General features: G+C 43.6%; 1 protein-coding gene across 1 annotated transcript in view; it reads right to left on the bottom strand.

Moving 5' to 3' along the window:
- Gpr39 (G protein-coupled receptor 39) overlaps positions 1-20,749 on the bottom strand; it is a 198,469-nt gene extending 177,720 nt beyond the window's left edge. The window contains exon 1 of the mRNA XM_046450476.2: positions 19,460-20,749. Coding sequence (XP_046306432.1) covers positions 19,460-20,315 — 856 coding nt within the window. The 5' untranslated portion in view covers positions 20,316-20,749. The remainder of the gene's footprint in view (positions 1-19,459) is intronic.
- Between the last annotated feature and the right edge of the window lie 1,888 nt (positions 20,750-22,637).

The raw sequence follows: 22,637 nt of genomic DNA, 5'->3' as shown, positions 1-22,637 counted from the left end.
AGACCAATGTGTGGAGCAGTCTGGTGCAGCCCTGCAGGAAGGTGGGACCCTCATGGATTAACTGGGGACAGCAGGAGCTGCTGAGTGGCATTCAAATTCTTTACAAAATAAGCAAAGGAGCACAAGGCCAAGAAAACAAAGCTTTTCATGGTCACCACTCACTAGCCCCTAAGCCTCCATGTTGTGAAACCTGGTTGGTGACTCAAAAAAAAAAAAAAAAAAAAAAGGTAGACACTCTGTTTTCCATCAGATTTTTTAAAAAATCACTTCTCTCTTCAGAGTCCTCTAAACCTGTATTGGAATGGAGCCATCCAGGAATGAGCCCCTGCAGAATGATTTGAAGCAAATTCAAGAATTTCTCTCACAACTATTCTTGTCCTGGAAGGCATTCAGTTGTGATGTTCCTCAAACTTTCTGTTCTCCATGTGAGTGGCAGCTTTTTGCTATATGGAAAAAGATAAGAACAATCTCAACCCTATCCGAAGACACCTAATTTTCTTGTAACTAAAGTCCCACCATTGTCAAGAGGAGCCTTGTCTGAGCCACCTGCACAGGACGGCTCTATATTTTCAATAGAGCTGTTACAGTAATCTGTCTTTCACAACCACTTGCCCAGAGCCTCTTGGTATATGGCCTCAGTGATGTCTGAAAGGCTATTTCTACGCCCCTCCCCCCAAAAAAACCTTTATTTTGAGCATCACATTAGCCTGTCATCAAGATACTGTTACTACAAATAAATAAATAAATAAATAAATAAAAGGTAGCCAGTCACCTTTGTTTTTCCTTGGTTTTTAAAATAACTGAGGGTCTTGGCTACATTGTGATTTTTCCAGGTTTATATGCTTATTTAGATCAAATTTCACATCGCATGTTTATTACAAATGGCCAGGTGGAGCATGATGAGAAATCATGTTTGCTATTTGGCCTCCTGAGTTATTTATTTTGGAGAAATGGAGAGCTGCATCATGAGGGGATAGACTGATGAATGTTATTATAAATGGCATCAGGGCCACAGCCTAGCATTTTGGCATTTGGCACTAATCATCGATGCGACACATTTCAAAAGAATTAAACATATTCGTGCTCCGTGCTACATGTTAATGTGCTACCAGAGTCGAGGGGAGGATTCCTGACAGCCACATAGAGAAGGAAATAAGCAGTCCTGTGCATCTTTCATTCTCTCCAGTGCGCAGGCTCTGTATGCCCTTAGGGTATGACAGAAGGCGGGGAGAATGACAGAAGGATGATCCACCTGAAAGCAAGGCTGTCCACCTGAAACAAGGGGGTGCTTCGGGACATACGGCTCTGGCACCTGGGCTTCACCTCTAAAATATTTTCGTTAAAGGACCAGATAGAAAATACCTTAGGCTTTCTGGGACCACATAGCCACAGTCTACAGATTCCTCTTTTTCTTTTCCCTACAACAGTTTAAGAATGTACAAACCATTCTTCCAATACACTGCAGATATCGAGTACAGAAATAGGTCTTGCCCATGTGTACCTTGCTGCTCCTGACCTAGGGGCATTAGGTGGTTGTCTGCCATTGACCCCAGACCTCCTGAGCACGTAAAGCCCATGATTCAGCTCTGAATCCTCCTGTCTGAGTCAGAGCTGTGACCTGGTGACACAAGCATGGTTCATACGTGAGTGGCTGGACATTGAATATTGGTCTCCACCCCTGAGTGCAACCACAGTCCTTCTGGAAAGGAACTGAAAATGCCCTTCCAGATTAAGTTCGATCTTAATTCCTCCAGGAAGTCCTCTATGACTGCTGGATCACACCCAGCCCTTCCCAGAACGTCCACTCACCGCTGCTCATATTCCTGAGCATGCCAGACCCCGGGTACATGGCAATACTGTTATCGACAGCATGACCTCTAACTACTAACCTCCTCGTAACACTTTAAGGCTCACCCAACACTTTCTCCAGCATTGTCTCTACAGGCTCTAAGAGGTATTTATTAACCACCTTGTGAAAACTGCTTGAACTTTTATATTGCAACACAATATACACATGTACATGTGCAGCAAACACAGGTGTCATTGAACAATATTCACCCATGGTCACAAACAGAAAACAAACAGGACTTGAACCGGGGCCATCTAGTTCCAAAATCAATGCTCCTTATAACACTCTCCTACTCCCAGTTCTTTCACATGTCTGCCTGCCTTCCCTAGTGTTTGGCAATTTCCTTGCCATCAAAGGTCACACTTTGGGCTTCTCTATAGGCCTCCCTGACAGAGCTTAATAAATAGGGTCCTATTCACAGTGGCTGCTCACTAAATACCTGTGCTGACCTGAGGTGCAAGCCTAGGAATGTAGACTAATAGACCCTCAAATGCTACTCAGTGCAAAGCAGAAGAGAGGGGAGAGGCAGCTGCTGACTCCCCACAATAGGGTTGCCCCAGAGGGTGGAACTTGCAAGCAGAATCCGCCCACACTTCCGGTCACCTCCTGTACCTTCCCCAACCACACCTCCCTTTGTCTCTCTTCCCAAGCTTGTCCCAAGAATAGCCAAGGAAGAATATGTTAAAGTGCAAAATTTTTCAAACTCTGGGCCAAGACTGACATTTTTTACTAATAAAATGAATAGGGCAGAAAATATCAGAATACATTTCACATTCTAAGGTAAGCATGGGTGAATATTGTTCAATGACACCTGTGTTTACTGCACATGTATATGTGTATGTTGTGTTGCAATATAAAAGTTCAAGCAGTTCTCACAAGGTGGTTAATAAATACCTCAAGCTCTGCAAACAGCCTGCCTGGGTTCAAATATACCTCTAATTCTTAGTTGCTGGGCAGATTTCTTAAACTCTCTGTGCTTCAATTTGTTTGTCTCTAAAATGCCATAAATAATGGCACTCAACTCATAGGATTTTTGTGCAAGTTCAATGAAGATCCACATAACAAATACTAAAAATAAATGTTAGGTACCATGATTAATGCTCACATTCATTCACATAATACCACTGCAAGATGAGGAGATGCTTCTGTTATCCCTATTTGACTGATGGAAACCGAGGCAGAGAGCCATGTACCAGGCACAACAGCCAAACCAGCACGAGAGTTTCCAGTTCCTTCTCTACCCACCAGACAGCAATGTCCCACATCTCTGAATTTTCTTTCAGCCCAACAGCTCTTTACTAAGCTGAACATAATTACAAATATTACCTGCTACCCACATTCCACAGCTATGTGTGATAAGGATTGATGGGATACTGTCTGCAAAGTGCTCAGAGCACCTCACAGACAAGTGCAATATAAATCCAGAATGTCATTTTAACATTCTCATTATTATCATTAAAATTGGAAAAATGAGAACATGATTTCAGCGCCTCAAGTTTTAATGGGCATCAGGAATGTGGGTTCTGGGAACAACTGGTTACTGCAACGCCTACATCTCAGATGAACTTGCGTGACATAAGTAATGTCTAAGCCATCAACTGTTTATTTCATGATGAAAGTCATCTTTCCCTCCCCGGGGCAGAGTTATTCTTTTTTTTTTTTTTTGTATTTTGGGAAATAAAGCTTGGCTTGATGACAGTCTTCCAAAAATTTATTTTGATTTATTGATTGCCATGGCCAATAATGCCTTGGCCTTACAGGTATGTGCAGAAAACATCAACACGATCATTTATCAAAAGCTCCCGCCCAGAAGGGCTGCCAGGGCCTGGAGCTGCTCTTGCTCTTCCAGTAACTTCTCACAGGATAAAGGTCAGGGGCAAACAATCTAGAGGCACAGGGACCTCAAGGATCCTCTAGGCCTACACTTTTCCATTAGAGATGAGCACATGGCTAGGGCCATCTGAATGTGGTCCAGAGACTCCTCAAAGCCATCATGAATCACCTTTCCCGGGCTGTCACTTGTACTTTCCAAAAAGAAACATCAAACTTTTTTTACATTGCATCAGGGAATCACATAATAGAATTAAATGCAAATACCCATGCGTCTTTACAGCTCAACAGAGATTTCACAGACTTTCTTCTCTAGGCCATGCTTAGGGCTAGAACCCAGACCCCCTTTGGGGGTTATTTGTAAGAGGACTTCTAAGGCAAACCTTTCAGGCTCACCTCCTCCATGCTTCAAGAAGGAAACAGTCTCTGATGTGCTCAAGGTGGTACAAGTCAGTGGCCCAGCAAAGACGAGAACCAAGTTCTCTTGAGCCCTCAACCAGAATTCTTTCTCTAATAACAAGGTCACTATAGAAAGCTAGCGCTTACTGGGGATCTTCTACAGGAAACCTCCGTATACTTCCCTTTGAATGTCAAACCAACCTTTGCTGTATCTAACAGAAGATCTGAACTGAAAAGGAATTTTTAGAAAATTGGTAGAAAGGGGATTGGAACATATGTTCCTTTTGTACTGTTCCACAGTGTCTCTTTGTAGGTCAGGAGACTGTGCTCATGTATCACATTAAGTTTATACTTTCTGGTATTCCTTTGACATCTGTAGCAGTCTGAAAAATATTCCTTCAGCGTATCAGGCCCTAAAACCTAAACTGTAAATGTTACCTTATGAGGAGGAAAGTTATATTTTTTGCAGAACTGATTAAGATAAAGATCTTAAGGTAAAGAGATGACCTTGGATTATCAGAGTGGGCCCTAAATTGCATCAGATGCACTCATAGAAGAGGAAAACAGAGGGAAATTTTACACACACAAACACAGGATGTTATGGTATGAATGGTTGTGTCTCTCCCCCACCCCCAAATTCATATGCTGGAAACCTAGTACATAATGTGAAGGTACTTGATGTGGCCCTTGAAGGTAAATATTCCATGAAGCTGGAGCTCTTTCATGCATCCATTTTCTGCTGCTATAACAAAATACCTGAAGTTGGATAATTACAAAGAAAAGAGGTTTACTTAACTCACAGTTTTGGAGGCTTAAAGTCCAAGGTTGGGCAGTCCTATCTGTTTGGCTACTGGTGAGCGCCCACTTGACTACATCACAGGATGGAAGATGGCATCAAGGTGGAAGATATGCTAGAGGGAGAGATCCCATGGGCAAGACAGAAGCCAGAATCCCAGAAGAGGTCAGTCTTGCTCTTTTTATAACATCCCACTCTACAGAAAGTAATTTACTCTAAGAAACCAGCATTAATCCCTTTGGAGGTCAATGCTCCAAATACCTTATTTTCTCCGCCATGCCCCTCCTTTTAAGGGGTCCACCACTTCTCATGTCACCACACTGGGGACCAAGCTTCTGGTACATGAATCTTTGGGGAGCATACTCAAACCATATTCAAGCCCTCAAGAATGGATTAATACTTTTATAAAAGAGGCCTCAGAGAACTGTCTATCTCTTCTACCATGTAGGAACACAGCAAGAAGTCAGCAGTCAGCAACATGGAAGCATGCCCTCGCCAAACTCCAAACCTACCAGCGCCTTGATCTTAGATGTCTCCGCCACCAGAATTGTGAGAGATAAATTTTTGTTGTTTATAAGCAGCCTCTTATAAAGGTAGTACAAAAACTTTTCACTAGGACAGAGGAGATGACATGAGTACAGCAGGGAAAGATTCAAAGATGTGTAGAATGATACAACCACAAGCCAAAGAATGACAGCAGCCACCAGAAATTGGAAATGTCAAAGAATGGATTCTTTCCTAGAGCTGCCAGAGGTTTTTAGACCCTCTATCCTCTTCATTTGGGCCCACATAACTGATTTCTGACTTCTGATTTCCAGAACTGTGAGATAATAAATTTCTATTTTAAATCATCAAGTGTGGGATGATTTGTTATAGCAGCTACAAGAAACCAATACGCCACCCTTGCCATCACTCACACCACTTAAGATATAGCACTTACATACTGAGGCCCTGTCCACTGAATGTGAAACCCACACATGTGGTACTCTCTCTGATATCTGCAGGCATGTAGCTCACACCAGGTGAGGCTTGCCTGGAGAATGGTGACTCCCATTTAGGAAACTCCATCAAAGGAAGTGATCATGAGGTGAGCAGCTTGCTCACCTCTGGACTTGCAAGGAGAGAAAATAGTTACTACCACAGTGGTTGAATCGAGTTGATATAGAAAGCAAAGATCAGCACCCCAATGTGAAACTAAAACATTTTCCAAAGAAAACTTTTCACAAATTACTAGTTTTTCTTTCTTGAATAACTTTTTGTACATCTAGAAGGCAATCAATGCATCTCATGTTTCCTATTTTCTATGGTACATATCCTTGATATTAAAGGCGGGATTTTATATCTGATTTATATCTCGGCTTAAGGCCAATGCCTCATGGAGACAGAACTGGAAAATCCCCAAGAGAAAAAGCTGCTATCCAAAAGCAGAGGGAACATCTGACCCTGAGGCATAGCTAGAGAGCTTTGTTTTCCAGGTCAAGGTTCAAAGTCAGTCTGATTTTGTGTGGATGAAAAACTACAATCTGATACCCAATCTGTGACCTAACAGAATGACTCAGGGTCCCAGGCAGGAGACACACCCTGTGGATTTAACATTAACCATCTCCTGGCGGCAGCATTTTGGAGGCAGGAGGCCCTGGGGCTTGTCCCTCTCTGTCCCCTTGCTCACACACTGAGATGATCTGACTCCTGGGAAATGTCACCCAGGATTCAGCAAGGATGAAGGAAAAGTACAGAGGAATAACCACTGTTAAATTGAATCAAGTTTGACCTAAAGCTGCCTCCATACATCTTTTAATATTTGCCTAAAGTTGCTTCATACACAATGAACTGTAACCTAACAATGTGTAAACACACTGTAACTGACCCTAGTACCAAGAAGCTAAGTCTCAGCCAATCTCAGCAGCTGAGCTGTAGTCAGCCACAGGCAGTCAACCAATCAAGTTAGCTCTGTGCCCTCATTTCCGCTTTCTGCCCATAACTATTTCCAGATCATACTGCAAGAAGTACGTTCTGAACCATTTTTGGTCCATCTCACTGCCCGATTCTAGAATTGCAAATGAAGCCAATTTAAAATCTTCACGAGATTTGTTGTAAATCTTCTCTTTTAACACTACACAGAGAAGAGAGTCTGGAAAAGTCTGCAGAGAGCAAAGAAGAGACTCAAGGATGATGAGACTCCTCATCACAGACCAAGTGGGACAAGGCCTCTGCAGGGGGCGTCTGTTATTTGTGATTCTTGGCTCTGTAACTGGCTCTTCTAGGTATAGCCTCGTTCTCCTTCGGGACCACGCCTCTCAGAGCATGCAGTATTGAGGGCATGTCCACTACCTGCCCTAATCTCAGCATCACTGGGATGGATGAGCAACCCCAGCCAGTCCAAGAAGTGCTCATCCATGGCAATTTGAACCTAAATGGAGTGACCTCAAAGATGGAAAAATGCAAGAAAGATGATACCTCCTTGATGTGCACCAAGCCAGCTGTCTACAAATGCCTGCTGCCTAGATCCTTGAACAATCTGGTTCTTTAGATTTTTCCTTGAACTATTCCTTAGACTTCCAAGAAATTTCTATTTTATTTATCCAATTCAGGATTGGGTTTGGTGGTGTGTAGTTAAAAAATCCTAATAGAGCCACCAACTTCAAGGTCTCCACAGCCAGGCTCAGCTTTCTGCCTCATCCTCACTTTTGGCCACACATTATAATCCCCTGCAAGCTTGAGTAGTACCAATGCCCAGGGCCCTATGGCCCAAGGATTTGATGTAAATGGGCTGGAGGGAGGCACTGTTCAACACTCCACAGCAACTGGACTATGTAGCAAGTCTACCACCTTTCATGATCCTTCACAGTCAAGCCTGCCCACTTCCGGTCACCACAACCCAAGGCCATTCCCCACGAAACCCCTCACATTGTCTCTGCCTTCCTGCAACACACACCATGGTTGCATCAGTCTGTTTGCACTGCATTCAGGAGTGCCACTGCTCTTCTTGAAAGCCTTATGTGGGTCCCTCTTGCCTCCAACAGGTAGTCTCTTCTTTAGCCTAGCTATCGACTTCCTGCATATTTGACTCAATAGACTTTCCAAACTAAATCCACCATTCACTGCTCCCTTCCAGGTCCCTGCCAAGGATCTATTGCCTGTTTTCTGGACATACAGAGTTCTTAGTGCAAACAACAAAGCCCATTCCAGTTCCTACTAGAAATGAAGCCATTATTTATTTTATATAATCCCTAGGAGAGCCAGAGAATCTGATATGCAGCCAGGGATCATATCAGTTTATCCCACCAAAATATACCAGTGCAATGTTACTGCCAACATCTGGCCTAGGTTCCCACCCTTAGTTCTCCTCTCTTTGCTCTCTGTCAGTGCTGTTTGTCACACATTGGTCCTATCCCCAAGGAGACTCCATGAAGCTCCTTCTCACCATTCTCTTCCAAATGACTCTCATGTTGCATAGGTGACTGGCCCAGCTAAGGTCAAATACTGCCTGCAAGGAAGGCTGGGAGAGCAAGTTTCTGACCATCATCTTGGGGAAGCAGAACTCAAAAAGAGGGAATTCTCCAAACCTAGGAAGTACAAAATAGGTGATAGGGAGCTGAAAAGCCAGACAAATGTCCACCAGACTTGGTATCATGCTTTCTTCTCTTTCACCCTGACTGTATATAACAAGTATCACCTAGCACATGATCTCCTTTAAGAGGCCATCTTTCTGCTCAGGGAAAGAACATGGACCTTGGAACATGTCAGATCCCAATTCAAATCCCCATGGTCGATGACTTTAGGCAACTCTACAAAGTGAGGATAATGACACCCTCAGGAGAGTGATGTTAGGAAGAATGGACTTGAAACACAGAGGCTGGCCCTTCGACTGGCCCCCATGCTCTGGCTTACTGTGGCCCAGCATCAGATAGCAGAAGGAAAAACGGAAAGCACTTCAAATGAAGGGCTAAATGCCTCATTTCCTGGGCACCTCATACCTGGCAAATTTTGATAAAACACAAGGAAGAGGAAATCCCCAAAACATTACTGAGAAGAAAATTCTCAACGCCTTGCAAATGGGGCCTTGGAGCGGGATTTAAATTTCTATTTAAAAATAAAGTAATGGAAAGTTTCTTGTACCTAACTGCATGGTAGGGCAAATTCCCACCTGTTGCAACTCCACAGAAAACACTTATCAGCTCGAGTGAGGTTAGTCCTTCCCACTTCATCCTTTTCTAGTCTTTTTCAGGTGAAAAATCCCCTCCAGGTATTGCAGAGCAGGGCTTCTCCCCTTTCAACACTGTGGCTCACAGTTCCCAGGGATCTGCTTAGAATGCAGATTCTGATTCAAATTTATAAGTTCCCAGGTGATGCTACCAGTCCATGGGCTACATTGTGAATAGATCAAGCTGTAGGCGACACCTCTAGAGTGAAGTCTAATTAACCACTCTATTAAAAATCTGGAGCCAAGAACTAGCTTGCTTCATAGTCACAATCCTCTACTCTTCCTTAAGTGAAAATGTTAAGCTTCTAATAGGCTCCACCTCAATACTTTTATGCCCCAGTGGAGAAATATTAAAACTCCTTGAAAGGGGAAAATAGCTTCTTGATCTCTTCAGTCCAAAGGGTATTATGCACATGCTAAGTTTTATAAATATTTGGTAAATGAGCCTTCAGATGCAATATAAAGATCTGCTTAAGTGATTAGAATATGGTAAAGTCAACCTAGGCAGGATTCCTGGAAGAAGTGGGCTTGCAAGAAATTCAACAAAGCTCAAGAGAGAGAACAGCTGGCTTCTGCACAGATTTCCTTCATTCTCTAGACAGTAATGTTCAATCACCAAGGTGACCCATTCACCACCTCTGTCAAGACAAACTAGAACTTGAAAAACAATAACACATCAGCCTTCTTTTAAATATAGAAAATACTCAGCTGTCATTGCAACATGATATTTAATTTTTTCAGAATGGCAGCATACACAAAGCAGACCCACAAATCTCCCCGAAAACAGTGTTTCTGCTGAATACATCATGTCTTCTAAAAAATTATAATAGATAAAGCCAAATGTGATATATAAAGCCAAATGGCTTCTGTTCAAACACCATGTGTGGAGAGTCTTATTTCTAAGGTACAGTGGATGTTTTTCCCCACTTCATTAGAGAAAGGAGATGGCTTATCTCTCCAAGTGCAATGAGCCTCATCATTCCCTACTGGGCCCGACTCCCAATTCTGCACGTCTTTGGTTTCATAGCCAGTTAGACATTTAACAAGTACAATAACCACTGAATGCTTCAGTCTTTCCTCTTGATCTCTGTCTGTCAGACCCAGGTAACACCACCCTCTCCAACAATATAGCCACCCTTGAGATGTGTAAAACAGTGGGATGAAGACGTCTCAATAGCCCTCTGCCTGCCAGAATGGATCCTACACACAGTTACTGCAAACAGGGAATTTTGTCAAGTTTTTAAGTTGGCAGAGCCTTAAAGTCGGAAAATGGTAAAGTTTGTTGGTCCAAGACGTCGCTCTTATTCCCACCAGCTTTCAGCTCTGGGGCTGGCTTTCTCTCCTCACTGCTTTCTCCTTTGGAAGCTAAAGGAAGAAAGATATGGTCTTGTGGTGAGGGAGACTTCTGGAAGCAGCAAAGCTATCCACACAGTAATGCACTTACAGAGCATTTATTCAGCACCTACTAAGCGCCAGACTGTGAAGAGGAAGAACAGCCAAAGCAGTGATAATTACGAGAACATTCCAATACCATTTTTTTTTTTTAGTTTGATGAATAACATACCCAGGAATCCAAAAAATGCAGCTGGTGGGACTCATATCTGCAAATATGGAGTTCATGAAATATGAGTTTAAAAGTCCTGTGAGTGGTCCATGGTGTCCTGGACTGTGGTAAACTTCTAGACCACCAAGTACTGAGCAGGTGATCTGTAGATGGTTGGTGAACTTGAATCTGGCCCAAACTGACAGTTCTTAGGTGGTAAGACTCTTTAAAGAGAAGCTTCTAGAGATTGGATCTGTCTTAAAAGACCTGTGTTTACTTGGAAGCCCATAAATAGGGTTCAGTGAATTTTTATTTTCTACTGCTACATAGCATATCATCATGAACTTAGCAGCTTAAAACTTATTAATTAGGGCACAGCATGGCTGGGATCCCTGCTCAAGGTGCAGGCCTGGCTGAATTATTTTCCATGAGGCCCCAAGGGGAAAAAAACCCACTTTTGAGTTCACCCAGGTTCTTATTCTCTTGCAGATTCTCGCCTCCTAAAGGTTACCTGCACCCACTGCCATGTGGTTCTTTCTATCTTCAGAGCTAGAGCAACAAGAAATTTCTTCCTTATGAAATGCCTCTCAAGCTTTGACCCTCAGAGGATCAGGTGACTTGGTTAAACCCACACAGGAAATCTCCCTATTTTAAGGTCAACGGATTCAGGACTCTAATTTAAACTTCTGCAAAATCCAGTCACTGTAACACCCAGATTAGGGTTTGATTAAATAACTGGGAGAAGGTATGTGTATCCAGGGTCAGGAATCTTGGGAACCATCTCAGAATTCTACTTATTGCAGGGAAATAGAGGAGAGGTAGGGAGAGCTGACATCACCTCCTGAGCACCATTGTTGAGGGGGTCTCCTTCCATTCCAGGAGCAGTACCCACTCTCATGGAATATCAATCAACTTATGAAGAAGCATAATGAGTATCCAACGCCTCTGATCTCAGGAGGATCCAGGTATAGTCAGGGGATACAAGTGCCCCCATCTAAGGAATATCTCAGATGGCTCATCATGTGCAGGAAGATCATTATAGGCTGGAGTTGTCCCAGAAGCTCCAAGGAAGAAGTAGGGGTTTGACACTGTCATTGAAGAATGGATAGTTCATTGCACAACAGAGAATCATTTAGTCCTACTGTAACTTACCTGTGCTCCTTGGAGATACCTGCTAACCAGAGCCCAAGCTATGCTGGGGCAGTATGAGCTTGTGTGCTGGGAAAGCGTGAGGCACTAAAGGAAAAGGAGGGCTGTGGCAGCAGCAAGACTTGGGAAAACTAAAAGCCAGCAAACTGGACTAATGGCAAGAAGGACTCACTGTGTCCCAATGAAGGGTTGTCACCCTTTTTATTCCAGGAATACTCTCAGCCCTATATTTTTTCCCAAGTTGCAATAAACAAATACCATCACCCAGGGGAAGAACTATAGTACAGGTTCAACGGTGCTTTCTTTACTGTTTAAAAACCTTCCACAGCTTCCAAGGCTAAATTTCAAACTCCTTAGCTATGGTCTCCTAGCTGACTGAGACTGAACTGAACTGACTGATATGGCCAACCATGCTGGGCTCCCGGCACATTAAAGGGAGACTTACGGAGTTTACAATCCCTTTTCACCCTTCACAAAATCTGGCTTTTAAGATAATTGCACAGGTAAAGAGGTCAAGAAACCCACACTCTGTTCAAAAAACTGGACCCAGGATAACTCTATAGCGGGCAGTACCTGTGTTTTCCTCCCGAGCAGTAAGCCTCAGGGCTCAGCCTGAAGAGAGATGGCTACAAGCAAATTTGCACTTTCAGGGAGAAATAAAAACACACCGGTCTAAAATTTTCAAAATTCTACCCCCACTACATCCTCTCTCCATTACCCTGAGGTACTCACCCCCTCGTTAGCAAGTGGTAAAATGCCTGTTAAAATATAATGTCTAGACTTATATTATTGCACGAGCATCTTTTTAAACAGAATTTAACAAGGACTATTAAACACTACCCTAACCTTCATTTCATGGCTACTCCTGTCAGATACACATGATGAAAGCTTATATTAAGGAGTCGATCAACACAGACAGTTCATTTACTCAGGGGAGAGAAAATCTTAAGTGTTGTGCATGGTGGCCTGACTTTTTGAGGCCTCATAGGAAACAGATCCCTTTCAAAGAGAGCTTCTTCAGGCTCAGACTAACCAGAACATTTTTTAAGGAATGATACACTTCCATAGGAATGCATGTCCAAGGGAAAACAGAACTTTGCTTTCCAAATCCAAGTGAGACTTGCTCACTTATTTTTCAATCGACAAACGTTTATTGGTCATCTGCTATGTGCCAGGCGCTATGCCAGGAAGGAGGCACAGTGTTGAGCAAAATTAGAGATAATTCCTGCCCTCAAGGAAAGAGAAGGAAAACAGATGTCAGTCAAATTATTACACAACTAGATGTAAAATTACAACTGTTCCAAGGAAGTTTTAATGAAATCAAAGAATGAACCAAATTTCCCAGAGGAGATCTTAGAGGATGAGAAAGAGATTAAACTTGATAAAGTGGGTGGGGTGTTGGGGACAGGCAGAGAGCATGGAGTGTGACAGAAAAACATTTCAGGCAAAGAAAAAGAACAGGTACCATTTTTCAAAGAAAATGATGGGGACCAATGGGTCAGAGCAATTTAGGGGTATTATAGGCTAAAAGTCCAGGGAACAGGTCATGGTGTCCAGATGAACAGGCATGCTAACGAATGGGGTCTGAGGTTCCAATATTCTCTTCCTCAGAAACTGCATCTCTCCAACAGAGAACTGAAATCTTTGAGACAGCCTAATTATACAAATAAAGCCCCATTAATAAATTCATATGTCAAAGCCTTAAAAGCCCTTGTGACTATATTTGGAGATGGGGTCTGTAGGAGGTAATTAGGGTTAAATGAGGTCCTAACCCGACAGATTGGTATACCTCTAAGGAAAGGGAGAGACACCCTGAGTGTGCATGCACAGAGGAAAAATCATGTGAGTAACAGGGCCACAGGCAAACCCGAGAGAGAGGCTCAGGGGAACCAACCTCACCCAGCTCCTTGATCCCAGATTTCCAGCCTCCAGAACTGCGAGGAAATAAATGCCTGTTGCTTAGGCTCCCCAGTTTGTGGTCTGTTGTTACGGCAACCAGAGAGAGCTAATACAAGGGGGAGACAGGCAGCCAGCAAGGAGAGGCTTTTGTTGAGCGTTTTCTGGTCTGTGTTTGACCTGAGAGCCACTGATTGGCTTTAACTTGTTGGGGTGACAGATTGGTCACCAATGAGGTCCAGTGGCAGGGGTGTGAAGAACAGCCCTGACAAGGGCAAGAGTAGATGCAGGTTCTTCCAGGGATGGCAGACCAAGTCAAGAACCCTCCCTAGACATGGGGCTATCTAGAAACAAAGTAGAAAGGGTGCAAGCTCTTTGAAAGTGCTTGTCAAGAAAAGTGCCCACCATCAAAGGTGGCTCAGGGAGGCTTGTCAATAGCCTCCATTGACAGGAACGAACAGCAGTGATGATGGCCAGTCTTCTCTCCAGTGCTCATTGAGCATCCGAGGAGCAGAGGGGAAAGTCCATTGGGTCAGGGAGGCGAGAGAAGGAAAAGGAAATGAAAGTTAATAGGGTCATTCAAGTGGAAGATTGGGGGACCTTATTCAGCAGCTCAGGACAAAGCTTCTGGACTCCCTTCAATACTCTGCCCATGTGCTGTCTCAAGTTACAAATCGTTTTTATTTCAAGCATTTTTTAGCATTTATCAGCTGAATGTTTTCTCAGCTAAGGCTTCTGCTGCCTGGATGTACTTTGGCAGCCCCCATGAGGCATCCAACTAGGACAGATGAACAGGCTTGCTAATGAATGGGTTCTGGGATTCCAATATTCCCTTCTTCGGGAACTATATGCATCTCTCCAACAGAGAAATGAAATCTTTGAGACAGCCTGATGATCCAAATAAGCAGCATTATTATATTTGTCTGCCAGGCTGATCACAGGACATTTGCAATTTATGACAGATATCCCAAATAGAAAAATAAACATGAAATATCATTTATTACAGGCACATCTATATCAATAAGGGGAAAAAAGAATGCAGACAATAATATGAATATTTGAGGCAAAAACTTTTCCTGATATATTCAAACATTTGAATCAAACACTATCTTGCACTAAAAAGTTACTGATTTAATTCTTGCGATAGATCCCTGAGCGACTGGGTTGATATATCTTTTTACACCACTGAAAAAGCCTTTGGTAGGAAAATTCGTGGTGAAAACAAGATTGTAAGACCACTATTTAAGCTAGCCAAGAAAACAACCATTAAAAAATGCTCATGGCACTTTAGAAGCATTTGAAGGCAATGATTCTCATATAATCCTTGATATACACTGGATAGAACACAGGGACTGATTCCTTAGCTAATAATATTTTTCGGTTAAGGCCTGCACACGGGTATTGAATTTCATAAAGTCAATGAAGAGGGAGCTGAAAAGACACATGAATCAACTTCCAAGTCACTGACAAATGAAGGCCTATCTAAATTAGACCAGGTAATTTTGGAACAATAGAAAATTGACAAGGACAATCCCAGGACAGGTGCTTCAGTGAAGATGATTTAAATAGCAAAAATTAAGAGAAGCCCTGGGAGAAAGCATTCTTTATCATCTTTCTGAGAAAATCAAACACAAAGGCTATCATGTACTTGCATCAGAAAAAATCACGCCCTTCAAAAAGCCACACTTGATTCGTTCTGAATAGTTATAAGAATTAACCTACACTTGTAATTATGACCTATATTTATAATATACAAGGTAAGTTTCTTCTCATAATTTTCACTTTCAAATCCCAATCAACTCTGTTTTCACATGAGGTTTTGAAGCCAATTTTAAGGGAACTAATTTTAAGGATTTTTTTCAGGTCCCCAGATGAAGAGGGTAATAGTCAGGGTTCTCTCTTCTGTCTTCTCTCTCTCTCTCTCTCTCTCTCTCTCTCTCTCTCTCCCCCCTCTCTCTCATCCCTCTCTCATCCCCTCCTTTGGTTTGGCTTCTAAATCCAGAGGATGTGACTCTGATCTCCTTCTCCCTGTTTCCAGGAATATCTAAACATACGTCAACTTTATTTTTAGAGTAGTCCATGAAAGCAGCAACTCTCACCGTTTTTCCAGAGAAGCACATAAGACGACCATCTTTTAAGATATTCTCCCATGAGCAAACCAAGTTGGTGTGCAATCTCTACCACTAGATGTAATTTCTTCCCTTTCCCTCTGACTCCAAAGACCAAACCAGAATGTAAAAAAAGTGCAATTACTGTGGAGTCTTCAGTTTTCCAGAATGTTCCTTTAATTTTCTAACTTCATGATTATCTGTAAAAGAGCTTTTCTTCATGACATCTATTAAAAGCCAGTCACTGCCCTGTATGAGGTCACTTCATGCTCTTGAAGTTACAAATTAAAATGTAACCGATGTGATTCTGCAATCTGTATTTGGGGTAAAAATGGGAGTTCATAACCCACTTGAATCTAATGTATGAAATATGATATGTCAAGAGCTTTGTAATGTTTTGAACAACCAATAAAAAAAAAACTATCTTCAACCATTCTGTTGTTTGACTTTGAATGGGTGACATTTGACAGGAAACCATGTGCCATATGTATTTGAGAATCATTCCAAGGGAAAGTTCAGAAAAATAAGAAGGGAAATTCTAGGAAAGCCTTCCTTGAAAGGAAACCTCATTTTGCACATGCTCAACATCCAAGGGGCAAAAGAGCCCTATGCACTGGTTCCTTTTCCTCAGAAGAGGCAGAAAGCCAGACCAGCAACTTCTGTTCTGACGCTGGACAAGTATCACCAGGGCCACATTAGCAGTGACCTTGTAAGGGGAGATAAGCCTGGTGCTGATTTCTCACTGAGCTAACAAAAGACAAGAAGAGAACTCACGTTTCCAGGAATGTGCACTTTTGAATCATTATTTTTTCTTCTGCAAATTGCTTGAGACTTCAGAGGCATCCGAACACTTTTTCCCTCTCCCAGAGTTCGCAATTTGTTTTCATTATTTATCAGTCCAGCATCTCAACTCAACTGAGGCACAATGGCAAAAGATGCAGAAAGGATAATTAATGTTTTCTACGTGGACTTCCTCATCTTGGGTAGATTTATGAATTTCATTTCCATTATGCAGAAGTTAGGATTTTTAACCATGAGGGAGGAAGAAAACCCTTAATTGTTTTTTTATTGCCTCAAGAGCTCCAAAGACATCTTGTGCTATGTCGTCATTTACATTTCACACTAAATTCAAAATACGTTTGAAATGAGCAAATATTAGTTTTGATTTGACCCATCTGTGTTAAATGAAATACTAAAAAAGACAGCTAAATCACTATATTAAACTCAGTGATTTGTAAACAATTTGTATGTTCATTTGTTCTGGGTTAAAAATGCCCCAAAGCACAAGTTTTATGAAACCCACAAAGTAAATTGCATTGTATTAATCTGATGGAAGCGGGCCATGATTTCTTCCTCTTCACTCCATTAATTTATTTCCTAACTTGAGTTAATTAGTGAGGTCCCTATTTTTAAAAGCTCTTTGAAATTCATTGGGAGAAGGGGACATTTTCAAAAACTACTTTGAAAACTTACTGCTGAGGAAATGGGCTAAATATAAAAGATAAAATTCCCCCAAGATATTATCACTCATGGAGCACCTGACTGCCCTTCAACAATCTTGATGCTGGCCACACAGAGGGTGATTAATATACAGTTGTCATAAGAGAGAGGGAAAGAGGTAGAAGTAAAGAAGAAGAGCACCCTGAGATCAAACTTTTTCCTGGCCATTACTAACCAGAGAGGATGATCCCCATCTCCAAATGAAAGTCTGTGACATTCTGGTTTTATACTAGCCAGTGAAGACTGACTTTAACTTGGAACACCCACTGAGGAAAGAACTCACTGACATCTATTCAAAGAAACAAAAAAATAAATAAATAAAGATTGGCCAAATAGAGAACAAAGGTAAATCGATTATTTTTTTCCCCCTTTGGTCAAAGTAGCCAGGATTCCTAAGTTAGACTGGGAGGGGGAAAAAAATAGAAAATTCATTCACATTAATGTATAAATTATAGCCAACAGCTTAAGATATGCTTAAGAGGATATGGAGAAAGAGAGGACTGGCCTTTTAACAAATGTTCAAATTTTAAGCAAGTGTGATGTCCATTCCTTCATGTTTTGGACAGCAGCCAGTGGGCAACAAAGATGGAGCAGGGTGTCCTTCCCACATCCCCACACAATCTTACCTGCCATGACTCCCTACTCCAGCTTCCGGTGAGACTGGCCAGAGGAAGAGCAACGCCACCATGCTACCCTAGGTAGCACCTTTGTTGTTGAAGCCTTAGTTCATTTTCCCTCTGCCAAGTGCCTGTGAAAGTCATGGCCAGACACTCATTTTCCTGCCCCAAGATGTATAGGGAGGAGAATTTTGGTGCTATACAAGAAGATCTTGATCTGTCTTCTGTAAGCCACAAATTCCTCCTCTATAAAATGGAAACATAAATCACCCAGCACAGCCCCTGAGGCAGAGTTGGCATCCAAAAACTGCAGGCCTCCCCCCTCTCATTTTGCACACTTAGATTAAAATCAAATCAGCCTTTCACCGATACACCAGAAGCCAGGAGCTGGGCTGACACAAAACCTACCTGCCATCCAATATTCTGCCCTAACCCCTGATCCTGGAACCAGTCACTCAAGTTTCCCACACCAAAACAAACAGCACCATGATTTATCCCCTCTCCCGCCACCACATTGCAAAGTGAAAAAGTGAGAAGGAAGAAACATTTGCAGTATCAACTCCCTCTTGACTCACACACACCCAAAGCTCTTTTTCTTGTTTTTTCTTTAAAAAAAAATTTTTTTTAAACCCTTCACTCACACACTTCACATGTCCTGGGTTAAAAACTCAGTCTCCCAAGTTTAGCAATGAAGTCCCTTTTCTGAAGACTTTAGGGCCTCACAGACCACGGGCTCCTTTGAAATACCCCCATTAAACCCAGAGAAGCCCTCAGTATTTTAAATCCTGTATCACAACAAAGTTGGGGAAAACATACAGCTTTCTCTGCATGGGAATTGGGTACTTTGGGAAATCAGTGAAGTCCCAGAAATCTGCAAAGCTGCAATTTCTAAATCAGACAAGAGGCCATGCAGTCTTGCTCTGTTTTTTGGCTCTGGTAAGAAATGATGCACTGCCTCAGAAACCCAGGCTCCTGGGCAGGGCATGTCTGAGAACTCCAGTTTTTGTTTATTTTTTTAAATTTTTGTTGTTGTTCTTTTGTTTTGTTTAAAAAAAAAAAAAACAAGTAGAAGATCACTCCAGGGAGAATAAAATAGCAGCCTGGTTTCTCCAGAGGAGGAGAAGAGTGGGAACAAAATCTAATTGCCTAAGAAAGGCTCTTCAGGATAGAGACAGATAGAGGGCTCCCTTGATCTCTGCAGAACTTGGCCTTTGCAAAGGACTTTCACCTCTGCATTACCTAATTTATCCTTCATATTTCCCAGTAGTTTTATGTCTATTTTACCCAAGATATTCTGTGACTTGCCCAATGTCACAGAAATTGTGTCCCAGACCTTCTAACCCCACTTTAGTGTTCTTTTCATCATAACCCACCACAAATTCCCAAAACATAGAGAAGAATCATCCAAAGACACAGATCAATATCAGTGCCCTAATTCTGCTATGACTTCAGTCTCAATGAACTTAAATTTAGACTTTTAGGGCAAGACTTCTCAACAAGAGGACCATAGGAAATGGTTCAGGTGAAGGTGGGGTGCTGCTCCCAGATCGCCCTCCACAGTGACTCACTCAGGAAGATGATAGTCTGCCTCCTGGCAGTCCGACTCTCTTCACTCTCTGACTTTCTCATCTGCAGCTGTTGCCCGGTCCCAGCCAGCGTGCCCTGCTTGCTCCTCTGGAGCACTTGCATCATGTTCCAGCACATGAAGGCCACGGAGACCAGGACCAAGAGATAGACGATGAAGGCACCAAAGATGCTGGACTGGAACACAGTCCAGCGGCTGGAGAGGTTGGTACAGATGGACATGTTGGAGGACTCAGGGTGCTCGTGGTGGCGGGTTCGAGAACGGTTGCAATTGAGACCCCGGTGACTGGGCACATTCACCAGAGGGTACTCAACACCCATGGCAAAAAGCAAGGGCAATGCTACCAGGGCAGAGGTGACCCAGACAAAGGCAATCAGTAGTTTCACCTGGCAGGGCCCAGAAACAGCCTTATACCTGAAGGGATGACAGATGGCAACATAGCGCTCAAAGCTGAGCGTCAGCACATGTAGCAGCGTTGCATAGCTGCAAGTCTCAAAGAGGAAAGTGTGAAGCTTACAGGACAAGGAGTAGCTGGGTGTGGTCAGGGGGTTCCAGATGATGCTGTAAAACTCCATGGGCATGCCAATGAGGAAGACCAAGATGTCTGAGCAAGCCAAACTCACCATGTGGTCTGTCACTTCCTTCTGCAAGTAGCCCTTCTTCTGCAGTACCTGGGTAACCCGAATGGTGACGCTATTCCCCAGGATTCCTACCACAAAGATGATCAGGTACACCAGGAAGAGGGTGATTTTGATCCAAGTGGCCACCTCAAAAGCTGGGACATGGCTGTGATCAATGACCTTGGAGCAGTCATTGCTGGAGCTACTGGATGAAGCCATGAAGAAGAGAGTCACGCTGCCAGATTCAAAAACTTCTCCAACTTTCTTTTCTTCTCCCAGCAGAGCCCAGAGTTCTTTGGCTGCAAGTCCCAAGTGGACGCAGGACTTTCTCTCACTTGAGTTCACTCGACCAAAAACATAACTCGGTATTTCGGCGCTTTTATGAAAGCTTCCTGGAGCAGCCCAACCTAGGAGAGGCTGGTGGAGCCTGGGGGTGGGGTTTTGAGATGAGTGTGCCCGAGTGAGGGGGAGGAGGAGGAGGAAGGAGTTTCTACTCTCCCAGCCCGGCTGAGACAGACACCCGCAGCCCCTGGCGCTCCCGCCCTGCCCCTCTTTGCAGTGGGCACTCACTTTGCTGCTGCCCTCCTGTCCCCTTCCAGCTTCCTGGCATTCGCCCTGACCCGCCCTCCAAGAGCACCCTTTCTGGGGTTGCCGGAGGCAGGAGGCGGGGAAGTCAGTGATCAAACATTAACCACGGTCAGTCGTGCTCAGCGGCCCGGCTGCAGATCTAGCCCAGCCACCGGGTTTGACTCAACATACAGGCATCGTCTCCGGAAGACGATGGCCCCACCTCCGCTGTCACCCACGCGGCCACTGCTTAACCAGCACTTGGGGTCTGCCCCCTGACGTGCATTCCAGGGGAGGCACAGCCCCAGGGAAGCTGGAGTGCGCTCACTGGGGACTTTGAGAAAGACAAACTTCCCCCTCGCCCGCCCCGCCCCCACTCCCACAGCAGTCCAGGTCTTGGCGGTGGCTTGCCCTGGACACCTGCCTTGGAGTCTGCTACCGGCCCCGGGCCGCCCTGGAGGAGCCAGCAAGCGCTCGCTCCTTGGTGCCCTGCCTTTGGGGCACTTAGGGTGTTTGCAGTGAATGGCTGGAGTGTGACCTGCCTGGAGCAGAATTGGTCCTGAGGTCCCTTCCCGCTGAGGGATCCGAACCCCAAAAGGCGCGGGCGCGGGGTCCCTCCTTTCAGTTTCACTCCACCACACAGACTGCTCTCTCCACAGCTGCTGCAAATCTTTAATTGGGAACATGCATATGGATGAGGATGGCACAATCCACTGGGATGCTCTGAGTGGAGGGAGTTATGCCCAAAACATCAGGAACAGCAGGAGCAAGCTAATGTGGGAATGTCGGGACAGGGCCACTGCCACAGAAAAACTACATTGAGGGTCATGACATTTTTCCTCTTTGGAGAAAGGAAAATCTCTAATGTTTTCACCTATTAATTCTAAAATCAGAGGATTGGGAGGTGGGGAAGAGGAGAGGGAGACAATCCTAAGCATTGTAGGACAGATACTTAACTACCTAGGGCCAAAACTTCTCCAGACTTCGCTGAAAGGGGGGGCGGGGCTCTAAGTCATGAACCACCAGCTTGAAAACAGTAAACTAATCCCCTTTCCAACACAGGCCCTGTGCTGAAACATCCTTATATTATCACAGTGGCTACCCTGGTCCTATCATTTTAAAGAGGAGGGACCTGGGGTACCTAAAGGGTAGCTAGGTGCTTTCCCAAGATCATAAAAGAGGGTGTGAGAGCAAGATTTCACTTCTATGCAGAATCTTGAAAGAAGGACGGAAGGGTTAGGGTTATGGTTAGGGTTAGTCAAACACAGAGGAGCAAAGAGCAGAAGAGTGGTTGGTTACCAGAGGCAGGAAGGGGAAGAAAACAGGAACCCACAGGTCAAGGGTGCAAAGTTACAAAGTAAAAGAATAAATCCAGCAATCTAATGAACAACTGGAGGATAACAGTTAATAACATTGTAATGTACATTGAAATTTCGCTAAGAGAATAGATTTTAGCCCCCACACACATACCCTGTCACTCTGGAAGATGGCAGATTGAATTTGCTTGACTACAGTAATCATTTCACTCTGTCTGTGTGTGTGTGCGCGCGCGTGCATGCGCACGCGCGTAAAAATCCTATGTAGCACATCTTAAAAATAATCAGTTTTTTTAAAAAATGAGAGAAAGATTTGAAATTAACCTGGATCTGACCCTTGAACCCACTTCTTAACTCCTCACAGAAGGGAACCCTATAAGTATAGCAGATGCTCGGGAAATGTATCCTGAATGACACACACAGAAATAGGAAGTCTGTTTTCTGAACCTGGACCCACAGTTCATGACCTTGGGGATTACTTGTCCTAGGGAGGGAAGGCTATATGGCCACCAGATCTCTATAATTAGCTTCTTATGTGGCCACAGTGTTTTCTGTCTCTCTATATACTTGTTCTCTCTGTTAAATTACAAGTTCCAAAGCCAAGGAATGTATCTTCTTCCTCTCTCACAGCTCTCCATAGCACCCTAAATAATAGGTT

Source organism: Marmota monax, unplaced genomic scaffold (genome assembly GCF_021218885.2).
Source record: "Marmota monax isolate L192 unplaced genomic scaffold, Marmota_monax_Labrador192_F-V1.1 WCK01_AAM20220418_F8-fsc00154, whole genome shotgun sequence".
Classification (NCBI taxonomy): domain Eukaryota; kingdom Metazoa; phylum Chordata; class Mammalia; order Rodentia; family Sciuridae; genus Marmota; species Marmota monax.
This window is presented reverse-complemented; position numbering and strand designations above follow the sequence as displayed.